The sequence below is a fragment of the Myripristis murdjan genome, chromosome 4 (genome assembly GCF_902150065.1).
Source record: "Myripristis murdjan chromosome 4, fMyrMur1.1, whole genome shotgun sequence".
NCBI classification, from domain to species: Eukaryota; Metazoa; Chordata; class Actinopteri; order Holocentriformes; family Holocentridae; genus Myripristis; species Myripristis murdjan.
In genome coordinates, this window is record NC_043983.1 from 10,754,085 (window position 1) to 10,780,024 (window position 25,940).

The window sequence follows — 25,940 nt, forward strand, 5'->3', positions numbered from 1 at the left end:
TGAGTTTCAAATTAAAATTTATTTCAACATCAAGTAGAGTTGACAAGTATTTACAAAAAAAAAAGAAAAAAAAAAGGACTGCATAGAACAACACTAACCACCACAGTTAAATATGAAAAATCTTGATGGCACGTTGTAGAAAAGAAGCATTTACAAATGTCCAATTTGAAAATCTGATTTACAAAAGTACCAGAAAATTTTCCATGATAAACATGTCCTTGTTACGGAAAATTTCTCAGATGGTTGGAAATATTCAATGTTCCTCCACTCCTGAAGGGGTATTTAATCCAGTGTACCTTCAGAGAGGGGGAAAAAACAAGAGTAAGTACATTTATTACAATTTATTTTACATTTTTCAATCCCAATTACCTCTGAAGTAATAACTGCACTTGCATGGCGCTTTTACCAATAAAGGTACAAAATACTGTAAATAACAAGTTCAGCTAACCTAAAGGGAAGATCTGGTGATGATGATGCAAAAAACATGAGCAATCCAAGCTGATTAAGTGCACTTGGCTTTGACACACATTTATTCAAATAATAAATGACAAGAATAAAACCACTGGCTACAATCATGAGGATAAATGATGTCAAGATGTCAAGATTTTAGGGCTGTAAGGTTTCTGAGGATGTGCAGGAGCATAAAGATCAGGCTACAGTGACCACAGCAAAGGTCATGGTGGTACGGACGTCAATCCAGAGACTGTGAAAGTCACATCATACAGGCACAGACAGGAGGCAGCACCTCATTGCTACCGGATAATCTAAATATTAAGAAACGCTGCTGACACAGCCTTGAAAATGCAGCAAGGACTGAAATTCAACAAGGAATACATCCATTGTTCCCTGAAGGTAACACAATGTACAACCTCATTTAGTACAACTCTTTTTAATCTGTATAATTTAAACAAGTTTTAGCCAAGGATTATGAGAACTGAATTTATGGGCTTAAGCACTTTTCAACCTGAAACACTGTTATGAAAACTGAATCAAAGCAATTGTTTAACATAAATAAATAAACAAAAAAGTCTCCCAATGGCAGAGAATCCATCACCACAGACACTGGCTGTCTAATATATCAAACAAGTTTCATGTAACTTGGACTTGTAGTTTGGGATTTAAGGCCCTTTAAAGCAGCATTTTTATAGTGCCCCCATGTGGCCATCTGGGGTCATATTTTATACACACAACTAACCACCATCATTTATCTTTTGGCCAAAATGTCTCTCCCATGTGCTGCATCGTGGGAAACTGCTAACACATGGGACAAAGACAACAAACCAACACTAAAACAAAAGACTTTGACACCTATTAATGGAAAGACACTGCAGTAAATGAACAGCTGAGGAATCTTTATGTCTTGGTAAAGCTTACCTTCAAGAAAAGCAAACTCGTCTATGGCCTCTATAGCGTTGTCTACAGTGGCAAAACAGAGGAGAGAGTATTTTTGATTAAGACAGATAACAGGATCTTGTGAGAGTCAAAACTTCAGTCAGGCCTTCAGTGTGCACAGCAGGGTCCTACAGCTGGCAGGTGTCCTGAATATGGTCAGTCTATTGCCGTGTCATGTATCAGTGTGGGCAGTAATAGAGCTTTTTTTACAGCAGCCACTTGAACAGCTGACATGAACAGCAGAATAAACATAGAGGTATTACTGGTGACACTGATGAAGGATGTGGTCCATGCAGGTCTACCAGGTCATCACTGACACCTGCAGTTATCCTGATATATCATGTGGAAATGCCTGCTGTGATAAAGCTCTATTCATTTATTTTTTTCCCTGAATGCTTAAACACTAACGGCGATTCTTGAGGGCCCAGCTCTGAAACCATGAACACTTAACAGCCAGTGCATTTACCTTAAGTGGGTCAAACTGGATGCACCTTCTCTGCTTTACACTCAGTTTGCATTTTAATAACACACTTCCAGCAAACTGTAAACACTGCTCTCTACATTGCTACACTATCCTGCCAACTGCCTTTCCACACTGACACATGAGAAGAAGATTTGTGGATTATGAGTTTGCTTACAAATCAGAGCTCGATAAACATTTGGTTTGGACAACACTGGAGGCCAATACTGGACAGAGAGGAAGAGGAGGAGGGGGAAGTGAAGAAGTAAGATGAAGGCTTATGGCCAGCCCCTGAGAAGGTGATATATTGCGTAATTTGTTCTGTTCTGTTTTCTAGCACAGATGTTTTCGTTTTCTTCTACTGTTTTTTTTGTTGTTGTTTGAGGAGAGTTACAGTGGAAAATTTTGACAGGAAAAAAATTAAATAACTTTTCCACCTCATTTGTAATGATAGTGTGTTACGTTCGGACTACACATCCCTACCTCACACATTTGGATACCTGTGTGTATGTGGTTCCTACATGTATGACAAAACTTTATTACAAACTGCTGCCCAGCATACAGAAAAAGACAAAGCCTAGTGCTTTTGATTTATACTGTCAGCCTGTCAGCGTGTAGTCTGGTTTGTGTGTGCTGCACTGCTGCAAATCTTTCAGTAGAGTTTGAAAAGTTTTGCAAGAGATGTATAATGTTTTTCTGGCTTGGTGTAAGGTTTTGTGGTTAGTGTGAAGAGTTTTGGAATAATATCTTAAAAACTGTAATACTCTAATCAGTCAAATATGTGCAGGATGTACACCTAGCTCTATGACCACAACTTAAACCTTTTCTCAAGTCATGTCCGGTGTTTTCATTCCTTAACACTGACCCAAGTCTTTCCTTTGCAAAGTTTTCCTCTTTCCTTGCTGGGCATACACCAGGGCGTCTTTGGCGATCATCTCAACAAACAGCTCCTGGAGGACAGAAAACAAGGCACACATCAGTTCGGCTAACATGAGTGTGTATAAATCTAATGAAAGCCCCTGTCAGTGCTGTCAGGGCTGGGCTGCGCTGACCGGAGCTCTGGGTGAAGACTCCGGCTGCACTGAGAGCACACCGGCCCCTTAGCGGGCTTGCTAGCGTTAGCAACCCGAGCTAGAGCCAGCGGACGGGAGCACTGGCTTGTCTTCTGCGGAGCCGCGACCTACCGTGGCTTTAGCGATGATAAAAACAGACTCCTGGCTGGCCAGAGACACGTCTGGGTCGGTTTTCATGAGCGCCTTGATGCGAGCTAGCGGGAGTTTGGACAGACGGCTGTGTGCCACCGCGGGGACGGGCCCGGTCAGCTGTCCGCCCTCCTCCTCCGCCTCGTTCCCCCGGCCCTCCTCCTCACTCACACACCGGTCGGACTCGAACTCCGTCGGGGTGACAGGTGTCGCCACCGTAGCTGCCATTCTCCGGTTCGTACACAAACGAGCTGTGAAAAAACCCGCAGCTTGCTGTCTACATAGCACGACAACAACATCGGCGCGCCAGCATGTGTTTCCTCCTTCCTCCGCGCCATGATTGGTCCACCAGCACCGATAAAGTCCCGCCCCTTCCTCTCCCGCCAACGATTCCTCAACGATGGTTGGTGCCGTTACAAAGCAGGCGCTGATGATTGGCTAAATTTAATGCCAATCAAAGTAACTTGGTTCTGACGCTAGGGGCCGAGGGGGTTGTTCAAGGTATCCAAAAGGCCAAATGTTAAGCAGATAACATAAATATATTTTGACAACACAGGCTTAATGCGTCTATCTAACATAATCAGTTATATTTAACAGACAAATTTCCATGTGATACACATTTTCATACCCTCGAAATTTCTTTAATTTAAGTTATAATTATAATTATTATTATTATTTTAGAATTAATTTGGTATTATAAGACAAGAGGATGTTCTGAGTTTTTCTTCTGCATGGTTTCTGGGTTTCATCCAAGGCTGATTGGTTTATTCTTCAAAAGTGTGTAGGCAGCAGTTCCTTCGTTCCTGTCCGTGGCAGACAACCTAATGAGTATTAATAGATCATGCTAATAGGATTGGCAGAGGCGGCGTGAGGTGTGCCTTTGTCCTCAGCGGCTTCATTCACGTGTGCAGTCGCAGTCAGCTATCAGGAGCCCGACGGACAGACATGAAGGACCCGCAGTTCCCAGGTAAGTCTGCAAATTCATTTTCATTTAAAAAAAAAAAAAAAAAAGAAAGAAAGAAAATAAAAGAAAAAGAAAAATGGCACTTGCCAAGAACTCTGGCAACTCTTGGACGCAAGTTTACAATTTGTTCAGAATTTTATTTTGACTACTTGTAATGGGGGGAATAGATTTTCAAACATTTTTCATTATGTTTTGTAGAAAAGTTTGCCATAGGCTAAATATTGTTTTGTGTGTTTTGTGTGGCATTTTGTCTAGTAAAAACTCTATGCTTTGGACTCCACCATCCAAGTCAGTGTTTCAGCTTTCTATAATAACTCATGTTCCTGCAGTCACCTAGTTAGCGGATTTTCCACTCAGTATAAATAGGTCTCTGTGTTCCGAACAAACCCACTAATAGCCTGAGGTGTCTAAAAGAAGTGCTCTAATCCTGGCAGGCAGTGGCAGTGTTGGCCGAAGATCTGCAACTTTGATTAGTCTGCACTAAGTCCATCATGGGCTAAACTGAATTATCTCCTGAGGATGCACAGGCACAGGGATACAGCTGTTGATCTACAGAAATGTAACTTGATGAGCTGAGTTATTTACCTCATTATTCACCTCTCCACACATGCTGACATCTGGAGCAGTTATTTGTCTGTCACTAGCTCACCACTATATGACATAATGGGTTGATAGTCTGATCCTGTTGCTGTGGTAAAGTGCTCTGGTGCACATGCTGTAAAATACTGGTCAGCAGTTTCCTGTGCAAACGATACATCATAGTTAAAGTTTATTTAAAATGGGATTCACTCAAAAATTTTTGATATACATTTTAGAAAATAAATTATGTTACTTAAATAGTAGCCAGTGTTTAAAGCTGGATCCTCCCTATTTAAATGTCCACAAGAGAGGGATATAAGATGGGGTAAATATTTACATGTTCAAATTAATTTAAAATCTAAATCAGCAAGCTTCTCCCTCATGTTTGTTTTTTCCAAATTAAGGGCAGTAATGCGTCTTATTTTTGAGCCAGAGAGAGATGTCCCAACTTCCAGACATGAACTCTGTGACCCATAAAATGCAGGCTTAAGGTTACAGTAAAGGCAGCCCAGACATTTTGCCATAGGATGAAGGAAGTCAGCATGGAGATTAATGGAGGCCAATCTCATTACCACCGTCCTATAGACAGAACAGCCACCCTATAGTCTGCACATTTACCTGTAGCCTAGTTCCAGGGTCTTTGTGCTCCACCAACAGTCCAATAATAACAGCAGATCAAGCACGCAACCACACAATGGTCTCTGGCTGGCATCCGGTGACACCGTGCTCACATATTACTCTAGAAATAATGCCTGTACCATCCTAGTGGCTGCTGCTGCTTACTTAGAACAGGATACACAGCCTCCTGTCACACAAAGCTGACTGACTTGAATGGATTTTATGCATGTGCTTTTGAATGCTTCATCTTTTTCTTCAACTTTCTTTGAAGCCGGCAAATCAAGAGTATGGCCGAAGCAGAAGGACAACAAAAAATCCAAGGCTAAGTGTTCTCCGGTGAACAAGGCAACCAAACCGGTGTCTCCCGCTTTGGCCCGAGCCATCCCGGAGCTGACCGAGGAGGAGAGAATGAAGCAGACGCCGTTTGAGAGGGTCGTCTATGACATGACCCACAATTCGAGGGTTGTCAATGACCTGATGCTGGGGCGGAGGATTGGCTTCTATGAACTGAGGGGGGAAATCGGAGAGGGCAACTTCTCTCACGTCAGGCTAGGCATCCACGCCTTGACTAAAGGTGAGGAATGGGGAGTTAAGTGTTTGTATTGGGTGTGGCATTCATTTAGTTTTGTATTTGTCCTCTCTTTCTTTGACTGTTTCCATCTGTAACAGACTCATCTTGTGTGGGTTACTCTGGTCAGATCTAGCAAACATCTAACATGACATACTGAGCATTCCCCACTGATTGCTGTGGGCTGCCCAGAGTTTAGCCTTTCCTAAGCACACACTGGGACTCTGGGTGGGGGCGGTGGGGAGGTATTAAGTCAAGATAAATAATAATAGTCATGGACATGGGGTGGTCGCCTGAATAAGCCTTTATGATCGCCCCAGATCTTCCCCACCCCCTGCAGGGAATTCATGCCCTGCTTTGCAGTATTTCCTCTTTAATTTCTGTTGAGATGCCTGTAGGGAAATACCACACGACACAAAGAGAGTATATTTGTGTATGTGTATGTTTGTGCAATCATTTCCACAGAAAAGGGAGGATATTTGTTTTTATCCACATTTTTTCATACCTTAGGTATTACTGCAAAAATCTTCCAACTAAATTAGACCAGTTGCCGTGTGTAACTGCTTCCTGCGTTTTTCTTGGCATCTTCCACCCTCTTATGTGTGTAAACCTCTGCAGTCACTCTTAACCTTATTTTGAACATTTTAGGTGAGTTCCAATTTAAATCCATCCAACTGACCTGTGAACATCCTTTCCTGTCCTGTCCTCAGAGAGAGTCGCTATCAAGATCATGGACAAGCAGCGTTTGGATAAGAAGAACCACTCCATGTTTTCCTCAGAGATCAGCTGCATGGAGAAGCTGCACCACCCCAACGTGGTGCGACTGTACGAGGTGATGGAGACCAGTAAGAAAATGTACCTGGTGATGGAGTACGGCAGCGGTGGAGACCTGTTCTCCCGTATCACCACCAGGGGGAGACTTACTGACTTGGAATCCAAGCTTGTCTTCGCTCAGATTGTCTCTGCTGTTAAACACATGGTGAGCTCCAGTCGACTACTGTGCCTCATGAATATTCATATTTCCATGAATTTAGAACTGGTGAAAAATAAAAGTTTGATTTGTCATGTCATTAAGCAGTATAGAGTTGAGAATAGTGGCAAAAATGTTATCCTTTCCAACGAGACTGTGATGTTTTTGTTTTTTCAGCATGACAATAAAATCATCCACCGAGACCTGAAGGCAGAAAATATCTTCTACACTACCAGCTACTGCATCAAGGTGGGTGACTTTGGCTTCAGCACAGAGTCCTGCCCCACTGAGGTCCTCACCAGTTTCTGTGGCTCGCCACCGTACGCTGCTCCTGAACTCTTTAGGGAAAAAGGCTACAATGGGTACCATACAGACATCTGGGCATTGGGCATTCTTCTGTACTTCATGGTGACAGCCACCATGCCTTTTCACGGGGAGAACCTGGGAAAGCTGAAGCGCTGCATCCTCCAAGGATCCTATAGCATCCCTGTATATGTGGCAGATCAGTGTCAGCTGGTCATTAAAGGCATGCTGCGCCCCTTGCCTGTTGATCGCTCCTCCCTCACCCAGATTACAGGCAGTAGCTGGCTGAAGGGGATTGAGTACCCTCATCCTCATGCCATGTTGTCCCTGTCTCCTGCCCACTTTGCCCAGGCCTCCCAGGCTCTCTGCGTGGAGGAGGAGGAAGTTAAGGGTTTACTGTCGGATCTGGGCATCTTGCCGGCCCATTTGCTGAATAATCCTTGCGCAGACTCTAGGAGCCCGCTTACAGGGACATACCGGATCCTGCTGCACCGGGTCCAGAAGAGGAGATCAGTGGAGGCGGTAGGTTACTCATCGCTTTACCCCGAGGAGTATAAGAACACAAGGAACTGGTCTGCAGCAGCTGTGGATAAACACAATCCCTCTGCTGTGTGCGTTATACTGTAATGTGTATGTGAGTATGTGTGTGGAGTGGCAGAGGTGGGACCTTTGAACACAGGATGGACTTGCACTGGTAGCAGCCTGTAGGTAATCGCATCTTTGCAAAAGTGCACATGCGCTCACACTCGTTCACAGACTAGCCCACACTCTCACTCGCTCAGGTGATGAGGTGTTACATGTTGAAATGATGCGCTGTGCCACAGAGACACGAGAGGAAAGTTTAGGTTAGCGTTAGAGGCATTTCCTCACTGTCTCTGTAAGTCTGTCACAGCTTACAGGCTAGGGCACCTCTCAACTCTCCGTGCTGATGATCTCATCTGTACCCAGTACATCCAGCTGATTGACGCACAAGATTAATTAATCACTATATGGCTATCAGCATCTTCCAATCCTCCTTAGTCATAAAATAAATCTGCTGCAGTCATTCAAGGCCATGGTTAATCCTCATGAGGGAGGCACAGAGAGTGCTTGGGCCATATAGAAACTAAGCAGGAAAAATATTTCCTGGGATTTAAGGAATTATATTTAGAACACATTGACTGAAATTGATTTGTTGATTATTTAACTGAGTTGAATGATCATTAAATTGCTTGACCAAGTGCTGTCTGAATTAAAATCAACTTTATTAGCTGCAGTACGTTCCATAGATAAAAAATAATAAATGCAAATGTTGCACAGACAAACCACAATATACTCAACATGCAATACTGTATGTTTAAATGCAGCCTGTTAGCAGTTAGAGCAGCACTGCACACATGTAGAACCAATTCAGCTGTCACTGAAATCCACTGTTGTGTTTTAAACACAAAAATTGATGCACCTAAAATGCCTTCATTTAATATTGGTGTTAATGGAAATCAAAACTGTTTGTGTATGATATGTGCATTTTCTGATTGTTATTTTCCAATTGTCACAAAAATGTCTTATCTGAAGCATGGAAATTTTTGAGTGTTGTGCAATTTGCATTTTTTTTTTAAATTTCAAATTGAATTTTTCAGTATCTATATTAAGTACTGTGCTTGTGTTTGCTTACATTTTAAGGCAAGACTTGAGCAATTAAGCATTTCATAAATGCTTTGTGCATACTGGCCTGAACGTCATGCCACTCTGTATACAGATAATTATTGTAATAAATTATAATAATGACAAAATAAAATGTTTTCAGAATATGCTTGTTTTGTGCTGTTTTCTCTCTTCAGCACAGCCTCCTGTCATCCTTCCAGCAGGAGGCATGATATCACAGGATATTATCACCATCTCACTTTGCTCTAAAAAAGAGCACATGCAAAGCTTTTTTATAGGCTTCAAGGAAATTTCCATTGGGACATAGAATGATTACAGATTTGTTACTTCACAAAACTAAGTGGTTAAAAAAAATTTAACTGTTGAACCCAGCAGTTTACAAGAACTCTGTTTTTTTTTTTTTTTTAGTTTGGAAGACAGTGGTGCTCCAGATTGCATTTTTAGGAAGATGTCTGCTGATGGATTGTGAAAGAATCGTACAGTATATGGAGAATTCTCCAGTTACGAAACAAGTCAGGCGTTCTTTTGAGCTCATGACACTTTGTGCTTTATAATAACAGGGTTAGGTTATACAAGTACTCACATCTGCCTTTACTTAATGGTGTTTAAATTTCACTCTGCATTTAAAATAGTGAATTCCCTCAAGGATAAAACGGCCTCTGTGATCCCACAAATCACTCATTGCCAGTTACCATCACTTTGCCATTTTGTGCCAGTTTCTGCCAGTGCACGCACACACCTGTTGTCTTCTTGTTCAGTGACTGACACTCTGATAAACTGTAGATTTTGCAATAACGTTCTGAACCCCCAGCCATGAATGTGCCCTGTTCAAACAGGAATGTGCGCTCAAAGTGGGCAGGGACAGACAGAGAGAGAAACTAAATATCAAGTTACCTGCTGGTTCAAACTGTTGATTTATAAATCCTACTCTTGCTCAATAATTTACTTCTGTGCAAATTACTGTTATTGGTTCCATTTGTAAACTAGTTACAGTACATAATAGTAAAATGCCACAGAAAATGAGTAAGACTTTTGTAGCAGTTCCCATTAGTTTTTGTAAATGAACAGGAACTCGATAGGGGGAGAGGGGTACGTAATTCTTTAGAGGCGAGTAATGTGTGTTGGAATAGAGTTAATCATTTAACTTGAGGCGACCCCTTGAGTAAACTATTAAATTGTTAATTTCTGCAGCCAACCATGACATTTTTGTCAGAACTTGGTCACCAAAGAAGAAAGAAGCAAACCTTTGTCTAATACCAAAGTGCTAAAGGAGAATCAAAATCAACTAAATTCGCAAATCTATGTCAATTACACAGTTGCACAAGGCTGTATGAAAAGCCAGTCACTATGACAGATTAAAAAAAAATCTCTGTAGATTTTTCTGTTAATCTTATGATTATGTAGAATTGACATGATCACTGTCGTGTGAGGATCATGACATTGCTCTCATTGGAAGAATTCAATTGTTTCATTGATCCAGTAACAAGCTAAATAATGTTAGAGCGCTCTAACTCTATGGCATAAATATGGTGACATGTTTTGCAACTGAAAAAAGCTTTGAAAGATAGGAACTATGAAAGCGTGAAAGAAAGATTGAAACTAAATTTTGCTTGCATAACGTTTTGATAGGATGAAAACAAGTCAAATCGATTCTCAGTCATGATTTTTCATTCTTCACCACTGTGGCACTCTCTTTAAAGTGTTTCTCCAACACATTTTTAAATCTGTCGCTCTTGTCCCACTGCATTTGTTTGCTCTCCAAGTTGGAATCCTTGGATTTGGTGATCTGAAAACTGGTGCGCATATGTCTGGGAAAAGGTTTTGAAAAATTGAAACTTGAGTTTTGAAAAGGCAGGTCTTTATTTTGAATCCCTGCAGATGTGCATTTGATTTGTGGCAGCTTTGTCTCGCATTGGCCTGAAACTCCAAAAAACTACAGAAGTCCAGTCCAATCACATCTCATGTTCAGCAGGTTAGGAGGGACTGACAGACTGCTCTGCCAGTGACACAGCTATTTATCGAGATTATTAGCCTTTATCCATCATTTATCAGTCATTTTTAAAATTCTGTTTTCATCGTGTATGTTGTTTTCTTCTCCTTTTCGCATTGATCGCCTCAGGTGCTTGTGTTTGGTACTGGGCACACAGTTTAAGTGACGTCAGCACCAACGCCCAGTGGCATAGCTCAAAATCATGTTTCCAGAGGTTTGATTTTTTTTTTTCAGCCTTTCAAAACTTAATTTGAATTTTGCAAAACCTTTTTTAATTAGATTTCAGGCCTTCAGGCTTTCAGTTTCAAATTGTGGCATCACATTCACCCTGTATCACTCCAATAAAACAAAACTAAATTTCCACCATTGCTCATCTTGAAACTCTTATCACCCTCATACTGCACAGCTATTTGCATCGTAGCAGTTTTCCTCCTTAGCATTCAAAGAAATGATGGCGTTTCTTCATCACTGCCCCCCCTCTTCTGCAAACCCCTAAAACATGGCAAGGAAGCAATATATCTGGGCCAAAAACAAGTTGATATTTGCCTGTAAGTGCATTTGGCAACACTAGAGAAGTCTTGAGCTTTGGATGAGTGACAAATCTACATGGTGTTCTGGTCATAAAATATGCTTTTGTCTAGATGGTTGGGTAAGATTAATCTCAGTGCTTTATATGGCCATTTCCTTTCCAAACACTGGAGATTAAGCTGTGGCTGGGAAGCTGTTTGAAAGAGAGAAGCACAGTTACAACCACAACATTAATTTGTTGTACAGTGAACTCGCACATAGTTCACAAATGTCAGGTGAAGCGATAATGAATCTTGTAATGGAGACATTAGGAAGGTTATCCACACACACACACACACACACACACACACACACACTGCATGTATTGTGGTCGCTTTATGACCTGTTGATTAATGTGGAACAATAGATTATTTGATGTTGCATTTTACTGTGTGTCATGGCTTATGGATGCTTGTCATGCTTGCCACAGTTATTACAAAACTGCTTATCCTTGACATCTGCTACTCCTCAGCATCTGTTATCTCCGTACAAACACCAAAACCAAAACCAAACCCTCACTCACTCTCTTTGAGAATGCACTGATGTATATCTTGTATGCTGGGGACATTTTCTCCCATTAAATCATCTCAGCAAAGACAATTCAGACTCCTCAAATCTTTTATTCATCAGTGGCTGTTGGAAGCCATCGATCGAAGTACCGTTGGATATTTTTAACACCCACCCCTGTTACCCACCAACCTTCAAAGACCAACTTTACACTGAACATATTTGCACTTCACATTGTTTCATTGTTGGCACACACATAAATCAAAAGTGACCTCCAACTCGACTATACATGCTTATCAACACAAGTCAGGTTGGGTAAATTCTGTTTATTTTCCCATGTGCACCCAATCCCTCCCCCTAACCACCCACCCACCCATACAATACACCCACATGTCCTGGTGTTACCCATCATTGCCCAATCTCCATCCATGCACTACACTCCAGAGTAACTGTCAACAAGAAGTATTAGCAGTGAAATTGTGTTTTACAACTATATAATACAGCTTACACAACTTGTGATATCATATAGGTACTTTCTATAGCAATAATAAGGTTAACTAGGCCTGCAGCAGCTCTATCTATCCATCATTGTAAAGGAATTCAGACAATAAATGTGCAGCACTTTAAAAAAGGATTACATGGACGTCAGTATGTTGTGCAACTTGACCCCATATGTCAATGAATTCATCCTGTTTTGTCTCTGCAAGGGGAAGGCAAATATCTCCACATCAGCCATTTAAATCTCTTAGTGGGTCCATTCACTGAGAGTTGAAGAATTAGTTTCAATGCAATTTTTCAGCATTATCTTGCTTTTGTCAGCATGTATAGTGCTTTAAGAGGAAGGCATTTGCAGTTTCAGTATGTTACAATAGTTGTGCAAGTCCTCCAAAATGCAGATAAAGGAATATTAATTTTGCTGAATGTCAGTAACTCCTTAGGCATAATTCTTTCTTTTCATGACATTCCCACAGCTAATGAAATATCTTAATCTTATTTTTAACTTGTCCAATGCCGACAGTCCCATCCCAGTCCCAGCTGGTTTGTTATTAGAAATGCATGTGGTTGAGCTTTATTCACAGAACCTTCTGGAGATCCCAAGGTCTCCCAGGATGTGTGATGCAGTTTTAACCAGCAGATATGAACATATGAGTGCCAACGTACAATATGGATTTTTTTCACTTTGAAGCTGCTGAAAAGAAAAAATTCAGTATGAATCAATATTCTCTTGTAATTGTTGTTTATTTGAGCAAAATGAGTCCTTTGCATTGTCCATTCTTTGAAGTACCAGTGGAAAGATTCTTGCTCAAAGCACATAAAAATGTCCGTCATACTTTCCTCCAAGGCGGCTTCCAGTAACATGGGTGCACACAGAACATTTTTTAACATGTTTGGTCATGATACCCCAAACTTTTGCTCTGCTCACTGAGCAATGCAGCAACATGGGAGACAAACCTTGCTTCATTTCGTCTCGTCTTTGATCAGCATTAACAATAACCAGCGATGCTGAAAGCCGCTGTATGGGGGTAGCGCTCCGGAGAAAGATGCCAAACGGAGTGTAAACTTCTGAATGCAAAAAGAAGTGCCATGAAAAAGAGCATGGGCACAGCAAGATCTAACATGTTTGTGACTGTGATTAACTGTCGCATGTGTGTCTGCCCTCTAGTAAATGTGGTATTACTCACTGCTCAGAGGATTCATGTGAACACTGTCACTGAATAAGCCAGAGAGCGCGAGGTGAGGGAAAAGCCTCAGGGCTTTAGTCAACTGCTGCACTTTGTGTTGTCTTCCACATTAACTGAATATTTTCACACAGTTGATCTAGCATAAACAGAGGATGTGCTGTGTGGGCTGGGTAAATAACTAACTCCTTTGTGCTTTATGATGCTGAAAAAAAGAATGATTTCAGAGACCAAACACTTTGTCATTGGCCATAACTTCTGTTATTTATCATATTAACTGTTTAGTTGGAAAACAAACAGTGCTATGCAAGTCGGGTTAATAAATAACTATGGACTCCACATGTTGTTTTCTGTTTGTGCTGTGCAATGTGAAAGGACTTTTGGCCCTCAGTGTTTGTTGAAAGTTTTTTTCATATATATATAATTAAGGAACTCAGACTATTAATTTGTGCACCTTTATTTGATATAGAAAGATACAAGATACATTCAAAAGTGCTGATATAAAAAATGGAAATCTGTTGTATAGTAAAATCTTAGCTTATCCCCAGTTTTCCCCCAAAGCAGACACACCGCACACTGCACACGCACCCACCTGTAGCCGACCGTGCATGTGCATCCACACACACAGAAACATTCACACAAACACACACGATGCAATAAAAATTGCAAAGCTGCCAAAGGGAGGCTCATTCGTAGCAGGCTCTACATATCATTGAGCTGTTAATAGTTCTGTTGTTATGGCTCACAGAGATGAATAGTGTTATGGTGCTTGTAACATACAGACCTCCATAGAATATTCACGATTTGGTGTATCACTGTTATGGTGAACTATGTACATGAATTACATTGTCTGTCAGCCACAGGAAAAACCTCATCCACTCAAACAGGAGCTAGTTCATCTGGCTGGTGCTGATGTAAGCCGAGTGATGAGGAGATGAACCAGCTTCTCTCTTGGTCCCGAATCTCTCGTTTCTCTCCTTTGAGCAATCTGTGAAGGCAAACGTTTTCATAATGAAGCATCCAAATACCGAGAAATGGACAGTTATCACAGAAGCACTGGAGTGTGTGATACAGTGTGTGTGTACCTAAAGGGACCGTCGATTATCCACCTCTGTCATCAAGGACTGCACCCAGCTGAAGTCGGGATTGGCACAGATGGTGAACTGTTTTGCGAGTCCAGGCCTCCTCTTCACCAGGAACCTGTCCGTATGAATGACATTGTTAAACCTTTGAAAACCTGGATGGATTTCAGTTTTCATGTCTGTAAATTCGTGTGAAAGGCTTTCACAAGAATTTGAAACCTGACCAAGTTGGAAAGATTTCCTTAGAAATCATGGGAGGGGGGATCGGGAACTTAGCAATGTAGTGAGAAATGACCTGCAAATTTCCACGAAATTAGAAAAAAGTTATGCAAAAATGACCCAAATATGTGCTGAAACTTAGCAAACCAGAAAAGGCCTGAAAATTTGCCAAAAAAAATCCTGTAACATAATTTTCTTGTCCGTCTCTCTCTCTCTCTCTCTCTCTCTCTCTCTCTCTCTCTGTCTCTCTCTCTCTCGGATTTTTGCAGATCACTTTTTCTTTCTCCTTCTTTTTTCTTTCTTTCTTTCTTTCTCAATTTCCAGAATATTTCATTATCCTTTTACTAAGTTCCTACAATTTTGAAATAATTTCTTCCTTGTTGTCCAAATTGTTCGTTGCCTGTTTTCAAGCCAATTTGCTCAGGTTTCACAGGTCTAAGCAGAGACTTCATCAGCCATACTATCAACACTGTGGTCATGAACAGTTAACACTTAATTATAATTACAACACTGGTACATGTGTTTAAAATTGCTTCACTAAGCTCCAGTTTGGATCAGTCAGAAGGGGGCTTCCCAGCCTTTTAAGTTTTCATTCCTCAATCAACAGGGCATTTATTTTTCCACTGGCTGCTGCCAAATTATTATGTTAGGCACACATGAGCATAATGCCAGATTAAACAATTTTGCTATTGTTTGCTGAAAAACAAAACAATGCATGCAGGGCCAGAAGTGAACTTAAGTGTACATAAGGTGAAGAAGTGAGGTCTGAAACTCACACAACAGCTCTCAAATTGCAGTCACCATCTGTTTCCTGCATCCTGTAGCTCTCCACGTTTTTCCTCACACTCTTTTTTATCCCCTTAGCATGGCCGAGACAGCAGTTGCCATATGAGCCTGGAGGAAGGACATAACTTTAGCCAGAAAGTTTGGCTTTAAAGGCGAAAGGAAGGAAAAGTCCCTCTTGAGGACAAATCAAACAATTTGTACACAATGTTTTAGTCAATAAACAGACATGCTAATGACTCTCAAGTGTATTCAGCAAAATGAGTCCATTTGTATTTTTTTTGGACTATCAAGTCCACAGTTTCATAAAAATAGAATAACTCTGTCACTACTGTATGTTATGCCAACTGATTAGGCTATTAATTGCAGTGATCGGCTTCGGGGGTGTTGGGTGCGCATCACCCTTTAAATCACAGACTGATATATCAGTATCTTCACAATGGGATACTAATATATCATTGAAGTCTGAGTAATAAGAGGAAACAAGTAATTTTTACTGCATGTACGAAAAACACCTCTGCAGTAATACTGTCACCCTAATCATTATTTCTGACGCTTATTGGTGATTTTTATTACTGGTGAGGAAATAAGTGACTTTAAATGACTGCACTAAACTAATTTGAGTGTGGCTTTCCCATTTTTGCCAAATATTGTGCAAAGATAACCCTATCAGAACAGTTCGGAACAGACATGCTCTAACCCTGAAGAAACTTCAAGTCCAGACAGATCACAGGGAGGTATGAAGTTTTGTGGTAAATGGTTTTGAACAGACAAAATATCGTTGTAGAAAAGAACAGTTTACTGACAACAGAACAGGAATGTGTATTATGAATGCATCCAACGCCAAATGCATCCAAAGCCAAAATTGCATTTTATATTGTCTCTGCAAATGTGGTAAATGTGGAACTACAGATATGTTGCATGCATGAGCAAAGATACTAGCTCACATTGTGCACAGGGGAAATTCCTAAAAATATAGAGCTATTGGAATCATGCCTTGATCATGCTGATCAGTGTCTCTGGTGTGAAGCAGCTCCATGTCTGATCTGTTTTACCTACCTTGTGCCAGACTCAGGTACATGCAGGCGAGGAGCAGAAGGAAGAACAGGATCTGGAACTTCATGGCTGCTCTTGTTCTTGTGCGGTCCACTACACACAAAAAAACAATTTAAATACAGAGCAAAAGTGAAAATTGGAAACAGAGTCTCCTGCCCACATCCCTCCTTTTTGACTCTTGATAGCAATTTTTCCCACCATAAGCCTCTCCATCTGTGCACTGCTGGAAGAGAAGGGGGGGTATCAAAAACATTTACAACCTCCCTGGTTTCCAGATGTTTTATCTCACCAATACACAATGACGTGTTCAATGTAAGTGGTGTTTTATGGAAACCAAGTGTGTTTGTGGTTAATGTCGGCTGCAATTGTTCTCAGAAAACATCTTGTTTTCGTCAAAAGTGTTGAGCAAAATCGAAGTTACAAAAGCACAAAACATAAACTGATGGTGTTGTTGCATAATGCCATTGAGATAGAAGAGAAACCCATACCTTCTTACACTCAGGATTTCACAAGCTGTCTTGGGAGTAGGAGCCGTTTATGCAGTCTTGCCTGTGTGTGCGTCTGTGCTCTTATAGCGCACATGTGTGTTCTGCCCTCCTCCCGTCACCAAGCCTGTCCTTTACCACTCCTCCATTCAGATGTTTTTTTTTTTTTTTTTTTTTTTTTTGTAATTGCTGGGAAGAAGTGAAACTTAATCACTGAATCTCAAAAGCCACTGTTTATCTTGGCTCAGTCCAACCAGTGATGATGACTGACAAACTATGAGCAGTTACCCCCCATTCTGCACTCCCACACTTCCACACACAGACAGACACACACACACACACACACACACACACACACACACACACACACACACACACACACTTTTCCCCCTAGCCTGCCCCAGTCATCCCTCTTTACTTCCATTAACTCTCATGATTTCACCTCCCAAAAACTCAGGTACCTCTGGTGCAACAGCAACAGGCTGAGTTTACTACTCTAGAAGTCTCCCAGGGGATCATGATTTAGGTGCACGGCAATGTGGTGGGCTATTTTATCATTAGATTTATTGTTGGATCCCCCACATGAAATACTATCTTGCAAGAGGGAACACGTTGTTATGGGAAGCGTGATAAAGCCAAATCCCTTGGAGTGCACTTGGCTCCTTGCTATGGTTTCTGCAAGCACAGTTTAACTAGAAATACTGCAGCTTTCTGCACTCACATCAGGATATCATAACAGAGAGACAGTTTGGTAGACCCAAAGCAACTGGGCAGTTTGGATTAAGGTGAAATGTGGTCAGCGGTAGTGGCATCAGTGTTGTAACAGAATGCAAAGTGAAGGGAAGGCATTGTCTTTTTTGGAAAAATGAAAGTAAGTGTATAAGGAGCAATAGAGTGTTCTCTCTCTCTCTCTCTCTCTCTCTCTCTCTCTCTTTTTTTTTTTCTGAGAGCCATTGTATAGTGATACAAGGGGTATTTCTCACTGAGGGACATGGTAGAGTGAAAACTTAGTGAAGACAATGTCAAACATGGATTTGGTGTGCCAGCTGGGGCACCGGTGTGTAATGTCACACATTAATGACAGAAAAGTCATCAGTGGTGTTAAAAGTACTCAAATCATTTACTGTAGTATAACCAGTAACATCATAGAAAAAAATATGTCTAACCCTGTTAGACATGAAAATGGTAAAGAATGAGGAATGTCACTAAGTCCACAAAAGAATATAACTTAGAAATTGTTGGATCCCCCACAAGAAATACTATCTTGCAAGAGGGAACATGTTATGGGAAGCGTGATATATATAGGAGAGGCACAAAGCAGTTCAGGACAACTCTTAACTGTCATAACCCAAAATATAAGAGCATTTCGCTTCATTGCTGATGTTTTATGTGCATTTGAAAACAATAGATTCAGGACATGCATTTCAAAATGTTACATGGGTTATTAGTCTTGGCGTGAACCTGAGTGGTTTTATCCTTCCTCAGCCTCATCCTTAACATTAGTACACAAATTGTGTCCTATTTAAAACCATAGTCTGCCTTTAAGTATGGTAATGTATGGTAGAGTGAAAACATACTGAGGACATAATATCATACCCAATGTCCCAGTTGGGACAACAAGGGGTGTAATGTGTTACCTTAGTGGCAGACAAGTCATTAACGGTGGTAAAAAGTTCTCATTCACTTAAGTAAAAACAGCAATATCATAATGGACAAACACACTGTTAGGCATAAAAAAACGCACTCAAAATTCTAGTTAAGTAAAAGTATTAGTGACATTAGTCGTAAAATATATTTCACTATATGAAAAATAAAAGCGGTGTACAATGCTTTCCCTCAGTGTAAATTTATGCGTGTTAACTAAACGCATTAAGTATGGTAATATTCTAACTGTGGCTGCTCCACATGTTATTGGCTTATTCCAGCTCTTTATGTGTTGCCCAAATCCTTATTTTGCAAAGTAGCCTGCACCGTTGCAGCCAAACGTGATAAATGTGGCGCAGTAAAAGTATTTTGATTCTCTTTGAAATGTCTCGGAGGGGGAACGTGTGTCCAGTGGCTCTGCAAGGACATGAGAAAATACAACATACTTTACCTCCATCTAGTGCTGGAAGCTGGACCTGCCCCTCGCTTGCTGCACACCGGGAGCCCGTTCCGTGAATCCACCCCTGGGCGGACACACTCCCCTCTCATCCCGGCCAGGTTTTACAGGCCGCTCGGTGACACCTCCAGCAGGCGTGGCTGAGCGGCCGCTGCCATAACAGCCACTACGCAGCCCCGGTCCGGCAAGTCAATAAACATTGGTTGCAAGTCATTCTGACTAGATTTTTTTTTTGGCAGTTGCGTAGCCGGAGGACGGACGTGCTTTCGGTGTTGTCCAGCAACTCGACACACAGCAAACCAGCGTAAAAACGGGATTAAAGCGCAGGCTTCGTGTCCCACTCGTTGAATGACACAGTTTAGCAACTTGTTAGCAGCGTAGAGAAACCTCATGGATACTCAGAACAGCAACGTGAACGCCACTGCGAAGACGCTGTTAAACCATGCTAAGACTCTGAGGCTCCACACGGGGAATCTAGTGAACCGAAGTCGCCTAAAGAAGAAGTGTCCATCCTCACCCAGCGAGGAGGTGAGACAGGCGCAGGCACAGTGAGAGCTAGAGCCGCCGGGGTGCCCATGTGCGGCGGTGCCGGTGAGGTGTTTGGTGCCGGAGCTGCCCGTGTAGCCCATTAGCATTGCGTAAGGTTAGCAGGTTACTCTAGCTACCATGCCAGAGAACTTAGCTACCATGACAGGGTTATTAATTATCAGCCTTGTAGCCATAATTAATTTGACATATGGTCAGACCAGGAGAGGAGAGGCCCAAAGGAATGTTTGTAGACAGCCAAATTACCAAATTACACCTGTCGAGTCATTTTAGCCTCAAGTGGAGTAATTCATCAAGCAGGAAAATCATGTAACGTATGATGTAATGTGTGTTTACACCCATGTGGCCTAAACAGGTAATATAATTTTATGCTGTGACATGAAGTGAATGATTTACTGAGGATAATCATTAGAAGGAGCTGGGCGTGATTCCGACTAAACATTGGAGTGCTCATCATTTCATAAAGGTCCAATTTGTTGGTGTTGTTGGTTACTTGGCACAGCTACTTACTTAGTACATAGTACTACAGCACCAGTAGTGGAAGGCTGCAACATGTGACAGTCACCATGTGGAGATGCTGGGATGAATGGGACACTGACTATCACTCTTCAACACCTGACTTCATTATGCAACAGTGCTACTGAACCACCAAAAGTATGCCAAACCTCCCAGATAGCCTCCCATTCAGGTTTTTTTGCTGTTTCAAATGCATTTGAGTGTCACTTAAGTGTGACATCACCAATCTAGGGTATTGTAATATCTTTTATTAAGTTTGGGACACTCAGCGGTTTCATGAAATAGGACAGGGAAGGGTTATCACTTCTAAATTGAGTTAATTTCAAGGCGACAACACTTATGAAACTGAAAGGATGCAGCGTGGAGTGGCCGATAACAGGGCCTGACAAAGTTATTTCATGCCTTACCAAAAGTGAGTCCACAGTTGATCTCATACTTTTTACAATGAGAAGCCAAGATCAAGCAAAAATAGTGCTAGACTTGAAAAGGTGATAGCTAAAGAAAGTCTATAAAATGGGTTTCAGCAAGAGGTGACCTGTAATGCTGATCGGAGGGCTCTGCCCATAGCTTTCAGGATGTGGTTGTGCTCATTAGATAGTTAAATGCTCAGTGGCTAGTATTTAGTAAAATTCTAAAGCACACTGGAGCACAGAGTCTAAAATCATGGTGATCTTGTCTTCCTGGGCAGATCCACTGTTGGCAGTATTGTGGATAAACTACTGATGCAGGAGTAGAAAGAATCATTTTAATAAGAGGAAATAAATGCTTGAATGACTATGTCCAGATCAGCAGAGGATAGCAGTAATTTGATTTAGTAAAAAAGAAAAAAAAAATCTCAGCTGTAGAAAATATGACTGCATGTTCCTTTTGACCTGCCTGTCCAAGGTTTAATTGGAATCAAAGACCAGTTGTAGTTTATTAACCTACTTAAAGACAGGATTTCAGGTTTCAGACTCAGTGCGCTTCATTGCAGATTGTACCTGGAGAATCAGGGGGGACAAAAAAAAAACACGATTTTGAATTTCTATGGAGTCCATAAAAATCACATTAGTAGAGAATTTAGAACCAGTATCCCCCCCAGCATTGTGCGTTTTGTGGCTTAATATCAAGCTGTTTATTACAAAGACAAAATAGTATCAATATTATTATGGCATTGCTCCACCAATCCCCACAATTAATATCTTTATATGAGAATCTCAAAGTTTTGCTAAATGATAGGAAGGTTGGGAATTTAGCTTTGCTTAGATATCAGTAAATTGACACCTCTGCTCTAGTGTAGTGGGTGAGATTTAAAGCCGTACATGTAGAGGGACAGAAATGTTGAAGCCTCTTTTGATAATAGAAATTTAGAGAAATCTATGGTCAGTGGAACATCACACCACTTGTCTGATATGATTTTCTTCCAAAGTAGAGACAGATGATGATTTGCAATCATGCTTTTTCTAACTGTTATCTTTCAGCTTCAAGACTGCATTCGAGCCACACTGAGCGACTGGTTTTCCACAACACGGCTACCTTCCGAGACGGTGAGACATCCGCAGTTTTCCGAATGCTGAAAGCACAACAGCATTTGCATACACTGAGCGTAAATGTCCGGTCCATAGAGTGTGGATGAGTTGCACAATAACTCGCTACTACACCGTCAAGCAGAAGGATTCCAGTGCCTGGAAAAACAAAATAACTGTAGTGACTAACATCAAAGGATACGCCTATGCCCACTGAAAAGGAGCTGTCATAGTGAATGTTCATGCAGGGTTGGCTGCCAAAGGCACTGTTCCAAATGTGCGTTTGTCTGCTGGGGCAGCGGGGGTCATGGGGGGGGCACCGAAACTTTGTTCTTCGTTCCATTCATTAAGTAGCCACATCACTTTAATACGATTTTAAAAAGGTGGTGGAAGTCACCTATGTTGTTTTTTTTTTCTTACCAAAGTAATATGCTGGAAATGTTTAGTAAACGGTTCTCCACAAGTACAGTTTCTGTTGCAATACGTAGTAAACCAACAGTCCCACTGAACACAGCCCTACTTTACTCTGGCCATGCCTGTTTTGCTAGGGTCAGCTAAACTGCTTCAGCTTGTATCACCATGCCCATTGGTTTTAATCTGGAATGGGGGAGGTGTTGGAGAGAGAAGATGAAGGGGTCATAAATGCACACAAACGCGAAACTTACTAGACACAGTCCTTGGACTGAAGTCTTTGGATTGTGATGTTTGAGTTGTGTTCTGGAGGGGTTTTTTTTTTTTTTTGGATGCATTTGTTGCGCTTTTACTGACAAAGTTGCACTTGCTGGATGCAACGTGTTGGGGTTTGAAGAGTGCTGTGCAGTATGTCAAGCCAGAGTTAAGAGCTCAGCCTAAATCAACCTCCATGTCCTGTTGTGCTAGTTATGACTTATGTGGCGCCTTTGAATGGAGTTCTTGTCTTGTCTTGTCTTTTCCTGCAGGACCTGCCAGATACTCTGGACTGCTCCATTCCTCAGCCAACAGATGCTATCACACCTGAAGAAAGGGAAGAGCTGAAGGTTTCTGGTTAGTGTTTGTTACCTGTCCTGCAAGAAAAGTGGATTCATAAATGAACACATTATGTATACAATTAGAGGCTACATACTAGAAGAAAAATGAATTTAGAAATTAACACAGCATCATGAAAATCCCATGCAGAAAATAAGGTTTAGGTTCTTGCTGTAGTGCCTCAAGGTGAAAATGCTAAAATTGACAATGGATTGATGTTTGAACTTTATGTATTTATTCATCCGCTCTTCCATCACATTGGATTTTGACTTTGGGAAACTTTAGGAAATTATGCTTCTTATTTCTGCATTTCTAGCACACATGAAGTTATACATTGTTTTGTCTGTTCATGGAGGAGCCACCTGTTTACAGTTGCCTTGTTTTACAGTCAAGCTGTTCCTGTGCGAGTCTGATCAGTCTTCTATCAGAGACGCAGTGGAGATGGGTGAGCTTTTCATCTCTTAAGACTACCACTACATTTTAGTGGCTGACTAAATGCAACTCCCAACTGATGTGAGCCTTTTTGATTACCCTCAGAAACGGTCTGTATGATGTAATGCATTTCTACAAGCTCTCAAAGCAAAAGTGAGCTTTACTCAGGAAAATTCCATCCTTATCTCTCATCCCCAGCCTGCCAGACATTGGCGGTGTCCCAGCTAGACTCTGTGATCATAGCGCCACCTGGGCTTCTGGAGGGTGACAGCCAAACTCTAACCCACCTTCAGCCAGCGTGGGAGGAGTTGGAGGCTCTGGTCAGGAGCCAGCGGATTGCAGCAATTGGCACCTCTGACCTGGACAAAGACCTTCTGGAGCAGCTGTACAACTGGGCTCAGGTGAGTGGGAGGCTTGCTTATGCATGTGTTTTATAGTTGTCATCATTTAGTTCCACAGAAATATGATTATAACATGATGTTTATTGGTTAGACAGAGCATGAGTATATTTTCCTGGGATAAAATTTGGCCATTGAACCTCTGATTAAGGTCATCTGAGAGTCATGTCCTATGTTGAAGCAAATGCAGCCTGTCATTGAGCGCCCTCCCTCCCTTGGTGCAGGTGAAGCCCAGCAGTAACCAGGTGAACCTGGCCTCCTGCTGCGTGATGCCTCCTGACCTCACAGCCTTTGCCAAGGAGTTTGACATCCAGCTGCTCACACACAATGATCCCAAAGGTGAAAACCCATTTCAATTTTTCTGTCAAACTCGGCAGGTTTATTTATTCAATTATATTATAAAACCAGATGTACAGCTCTTTTTGTTTACGGTAAATCAAGAAATAGATGTTTTAGATCTCAAAAGCTTTCACAGAAAGAGCACGGGTTGACCATGTGCTCTTAATACCTCCAGGCAAAAGACAAAATGAAGCATTCAGTCCAAATGTGTTTGTGTGTATTCATTGTGTCGGCTTGTATGCGATAGCTTCCTGTGGAATGCGTCTCTGTGTGAGTTGTAATCCGATCGTCGTCGGCCGATCATGTTTCTGTCCCCAGAGCTGATGTCTGCGGCCACGTTCCAGGAGGCAGTCCAGGAGAGCACGCAGGACCTGAACGTGGCTGACTGGAGGCTGCAGTGGGTGCTGCGCTACTCCATCATTGTCAAGAGCAGGGGCATCATCAAGGCTAAGGGCTACCATGTCAGCGCCAGGAAAGCTATCCCTTAGCACAGCCCACGGCAGAAGGAAGACACAGGGATGAAGCCATTTTCCTCCTTTTTCATTCACACACACACAACATGCAAAGTAATAATAGCTTTGAATAATGGATGACACTAATCAACGTAGGTCGTAGAAGCCATTGTTTTATAAATGGAATCGCTGAAGGATGAGCATGCATCTCGGTCATCTGTGATTTCCCGGTGTACTTTAAATGGGTGTAGGTAATCATTACCATCCTCTCTCTGACATGAGGAAATGAGAAATTCTGATGCAAGGTCCAGCCCGGTGGTGGTTTTGAGAGAATGACGTAGGCCAAGGACAGAGACAGAATCAAATCTCCCTTTATGTACTGTGTTTCTCAGATGTAGCTCTCATCGTGACCAACGCATTCACAGTCCGACCGCTCGCCACCACAGTGGAGGATTTGTTTTAATGACGGAGATCTACTTAGCTAAACATGTGTCCAGTGTGGTTTCTTAACCATGTCCCCATGTGAAGTGCCTCTTCCTCTGCTCTTCCTCCCATGCCCACATTCACTCTGTTTCAGCTGTGTCCGTGTAAATCAAGCTTTAACTATGGAGTCTGAATGATGAGATTGTACGGATTGGTACCACAGAAAGAAAAGGTCGAGATTTATCATTTTATATTTTGGTACTCAAGAATTATTCCAAAACTTGTGAAAGGGAAAACAGAAATAAACTTAGTGTGAAAATCCTCCCAGCAATAGACACTATAAAATTGTTTTTTTTTTCCTGGTGCCTCACAAAAAATCTGCTTTTACTTTTACAGGTTAGATTTTACTTACACAATATGAATATCATTTGCATTCCTCAGTGGAGAGAAAATGCCCTCATTCTTGTAAAAGGAGAGATGTTCGTTTTATGATCCTGATTTAAATAGACTTCACTGTTTAAAAAAAAAAAAAAAAAACATACAAATGTTTGTGAATTTATGTAATTTTTTTCATGCTTTTTTTGTGTAACCACTTTCACAGGCTTGACCCAATGAAATGTATGCCCCCTCATGCTCCTGAGATTAATTTGAGGGCGTCCAGCAATATTTTGAGATTGATATTCCTAGCAGGCTGACGTCCTTTACTTGCATGTTATAGCACTGGAAAATGTGAAAGCTGGCTAACTCCTGATGAAGTGCTTGAATACAGTTTCTTATTTAAGAGTCGTGGCTATATCTCCAGACAGGGTCCAGTAAACCTCATAAAGACGAGTTCTTTCTTGTACTGTAAAAATAATATATTTAATGTTGACATATATCTGTATATCATGAATTGGCTTTATTAAAATGTTGAAACAAACACTGTCAGCTCTGTGTAATGTAATGTAATGTGTAAAAAAAAAAAAAAAAAAAAAAAAAAAAAAAAAAAAAGGTTAATAGTGTAATCATGGCCATGTGTGAAGGGTAGCATGCTTGTCTGATAGTGCAGTTTCCACGTGGCTGCTGCTCATATGTGATTTTAATTAAAATAGTCCAAACCTGAAGTGGTAATGTAATTTGCTACTTAAGTTTAGAAGCCTGTTATTTTTGTCAGAT

At 41.4% G+C, this 25,940-nt stretch overlaps 4 protein-coding genes across 4 annotated transcripts; 2 read left to right on the forward strand and 2 right to left on the reverse strand.

The window, feature by feature from the left end:
* On the reverse strand, window positions 1–3,388 carry pole4 (polymerase (DNA-directed), epsilon 4, accessory subunit). The gene is made up of 4 exons (XM_030050379.1): window positions 3,037–3,388; window positions 2,718–2,802; window positions 1,375–1,416; window positions 1–296 (listed from the first exon to the last, which is right to left on the reverse strand). Exons 1-4 carry the CDS (start codon window positions 3,280–3,282, stop codon window positions 283–285), a joined length of 387 nt encoding a protein of 128 aa, XP_029906239.1. The 5' UTR covers window positions 3,283–3,388; the 3' UTR covers window positions 1–282.
* Window positions 3,389–3,868: 480 nt separating this feature from the next.
* LOC115358407 (serine/threonine-protein kinase NIM1) lies at window positions 3,869–8,846 on the forward strand. Its single transcript, XM_030050376.1, has 4 exons — window positions 3,869–4,021; window positions 5,487–5,789; window positions 6,494–6,762; window positions 6,931–8,846. Exons 1-4 carry the CDS (start codon window positions 4,000–4,002, stop codon window positions 7,681–7,683), a joined length of 1,347 nt encoding a protein of 448 aa, XP_029906236.1. The 5' UTR covers window positions 3,869–3,999; the 3' UTR covers window positions 7,684–8,846.
* A 5,445-nt stretch (window positions 8,847–14,291) lies between these two features.
* ccl25b (chemokine (C-C motif) ligand 25b) lies at window positions 14,292–17,195 on the reverse strand. The gene is made up of 5 exons (XM_030050380.1): window positions 17,072–17,195; window positions 16,587–16,676; window positions 15,521–15,638; window positions 14,529–14,643; window positions 14,292–14,431 (listed from the first exon to the last, which is right to left on the reverse strand). Exons 2-4 carry the CDS (start codon window positions 16,648–16,650, stop codon window positions 14,529–14,531), a joined length of 297 nt encoding a protein of 98 aa, XP_029906240.1. The 5' UTR covers window positions 16,651–16,676; window positions 17,072–17,195; the 3' UTR covers window positions 14,292–14,431.
* Window positions 17,196–19,331: 2,136 nt separating this feature from the next.
* On the forward strand, window positions 19,332–25,704 carry gclm (glutamate-cysteine ligase, modifier subunit). The gene is made up of 7 exons (XM_030050377.1): window positions 19,332–19,697; window positions 21,692–21,757; window positions 22,675–22,759; window positions 23,130–23,186; window positions 23,372–23,574; window positions 23,796–23,910; window positions 24,229–25,704. Exons 1-7 carry the CDS (start codon window positions 19,560–19,562, stop codon window positions 24,396–24,398), a joined length of 834 nt encoding a protein of 277 aa, XP_029906237.1. The 5' UTR covers window positions 19,332–19,559; the 3' UTR covers window positions 24,399–25,704.
* The last annotated feature ends 236 nt before the right edge of the window (window positions 25,705–25,940 follow it).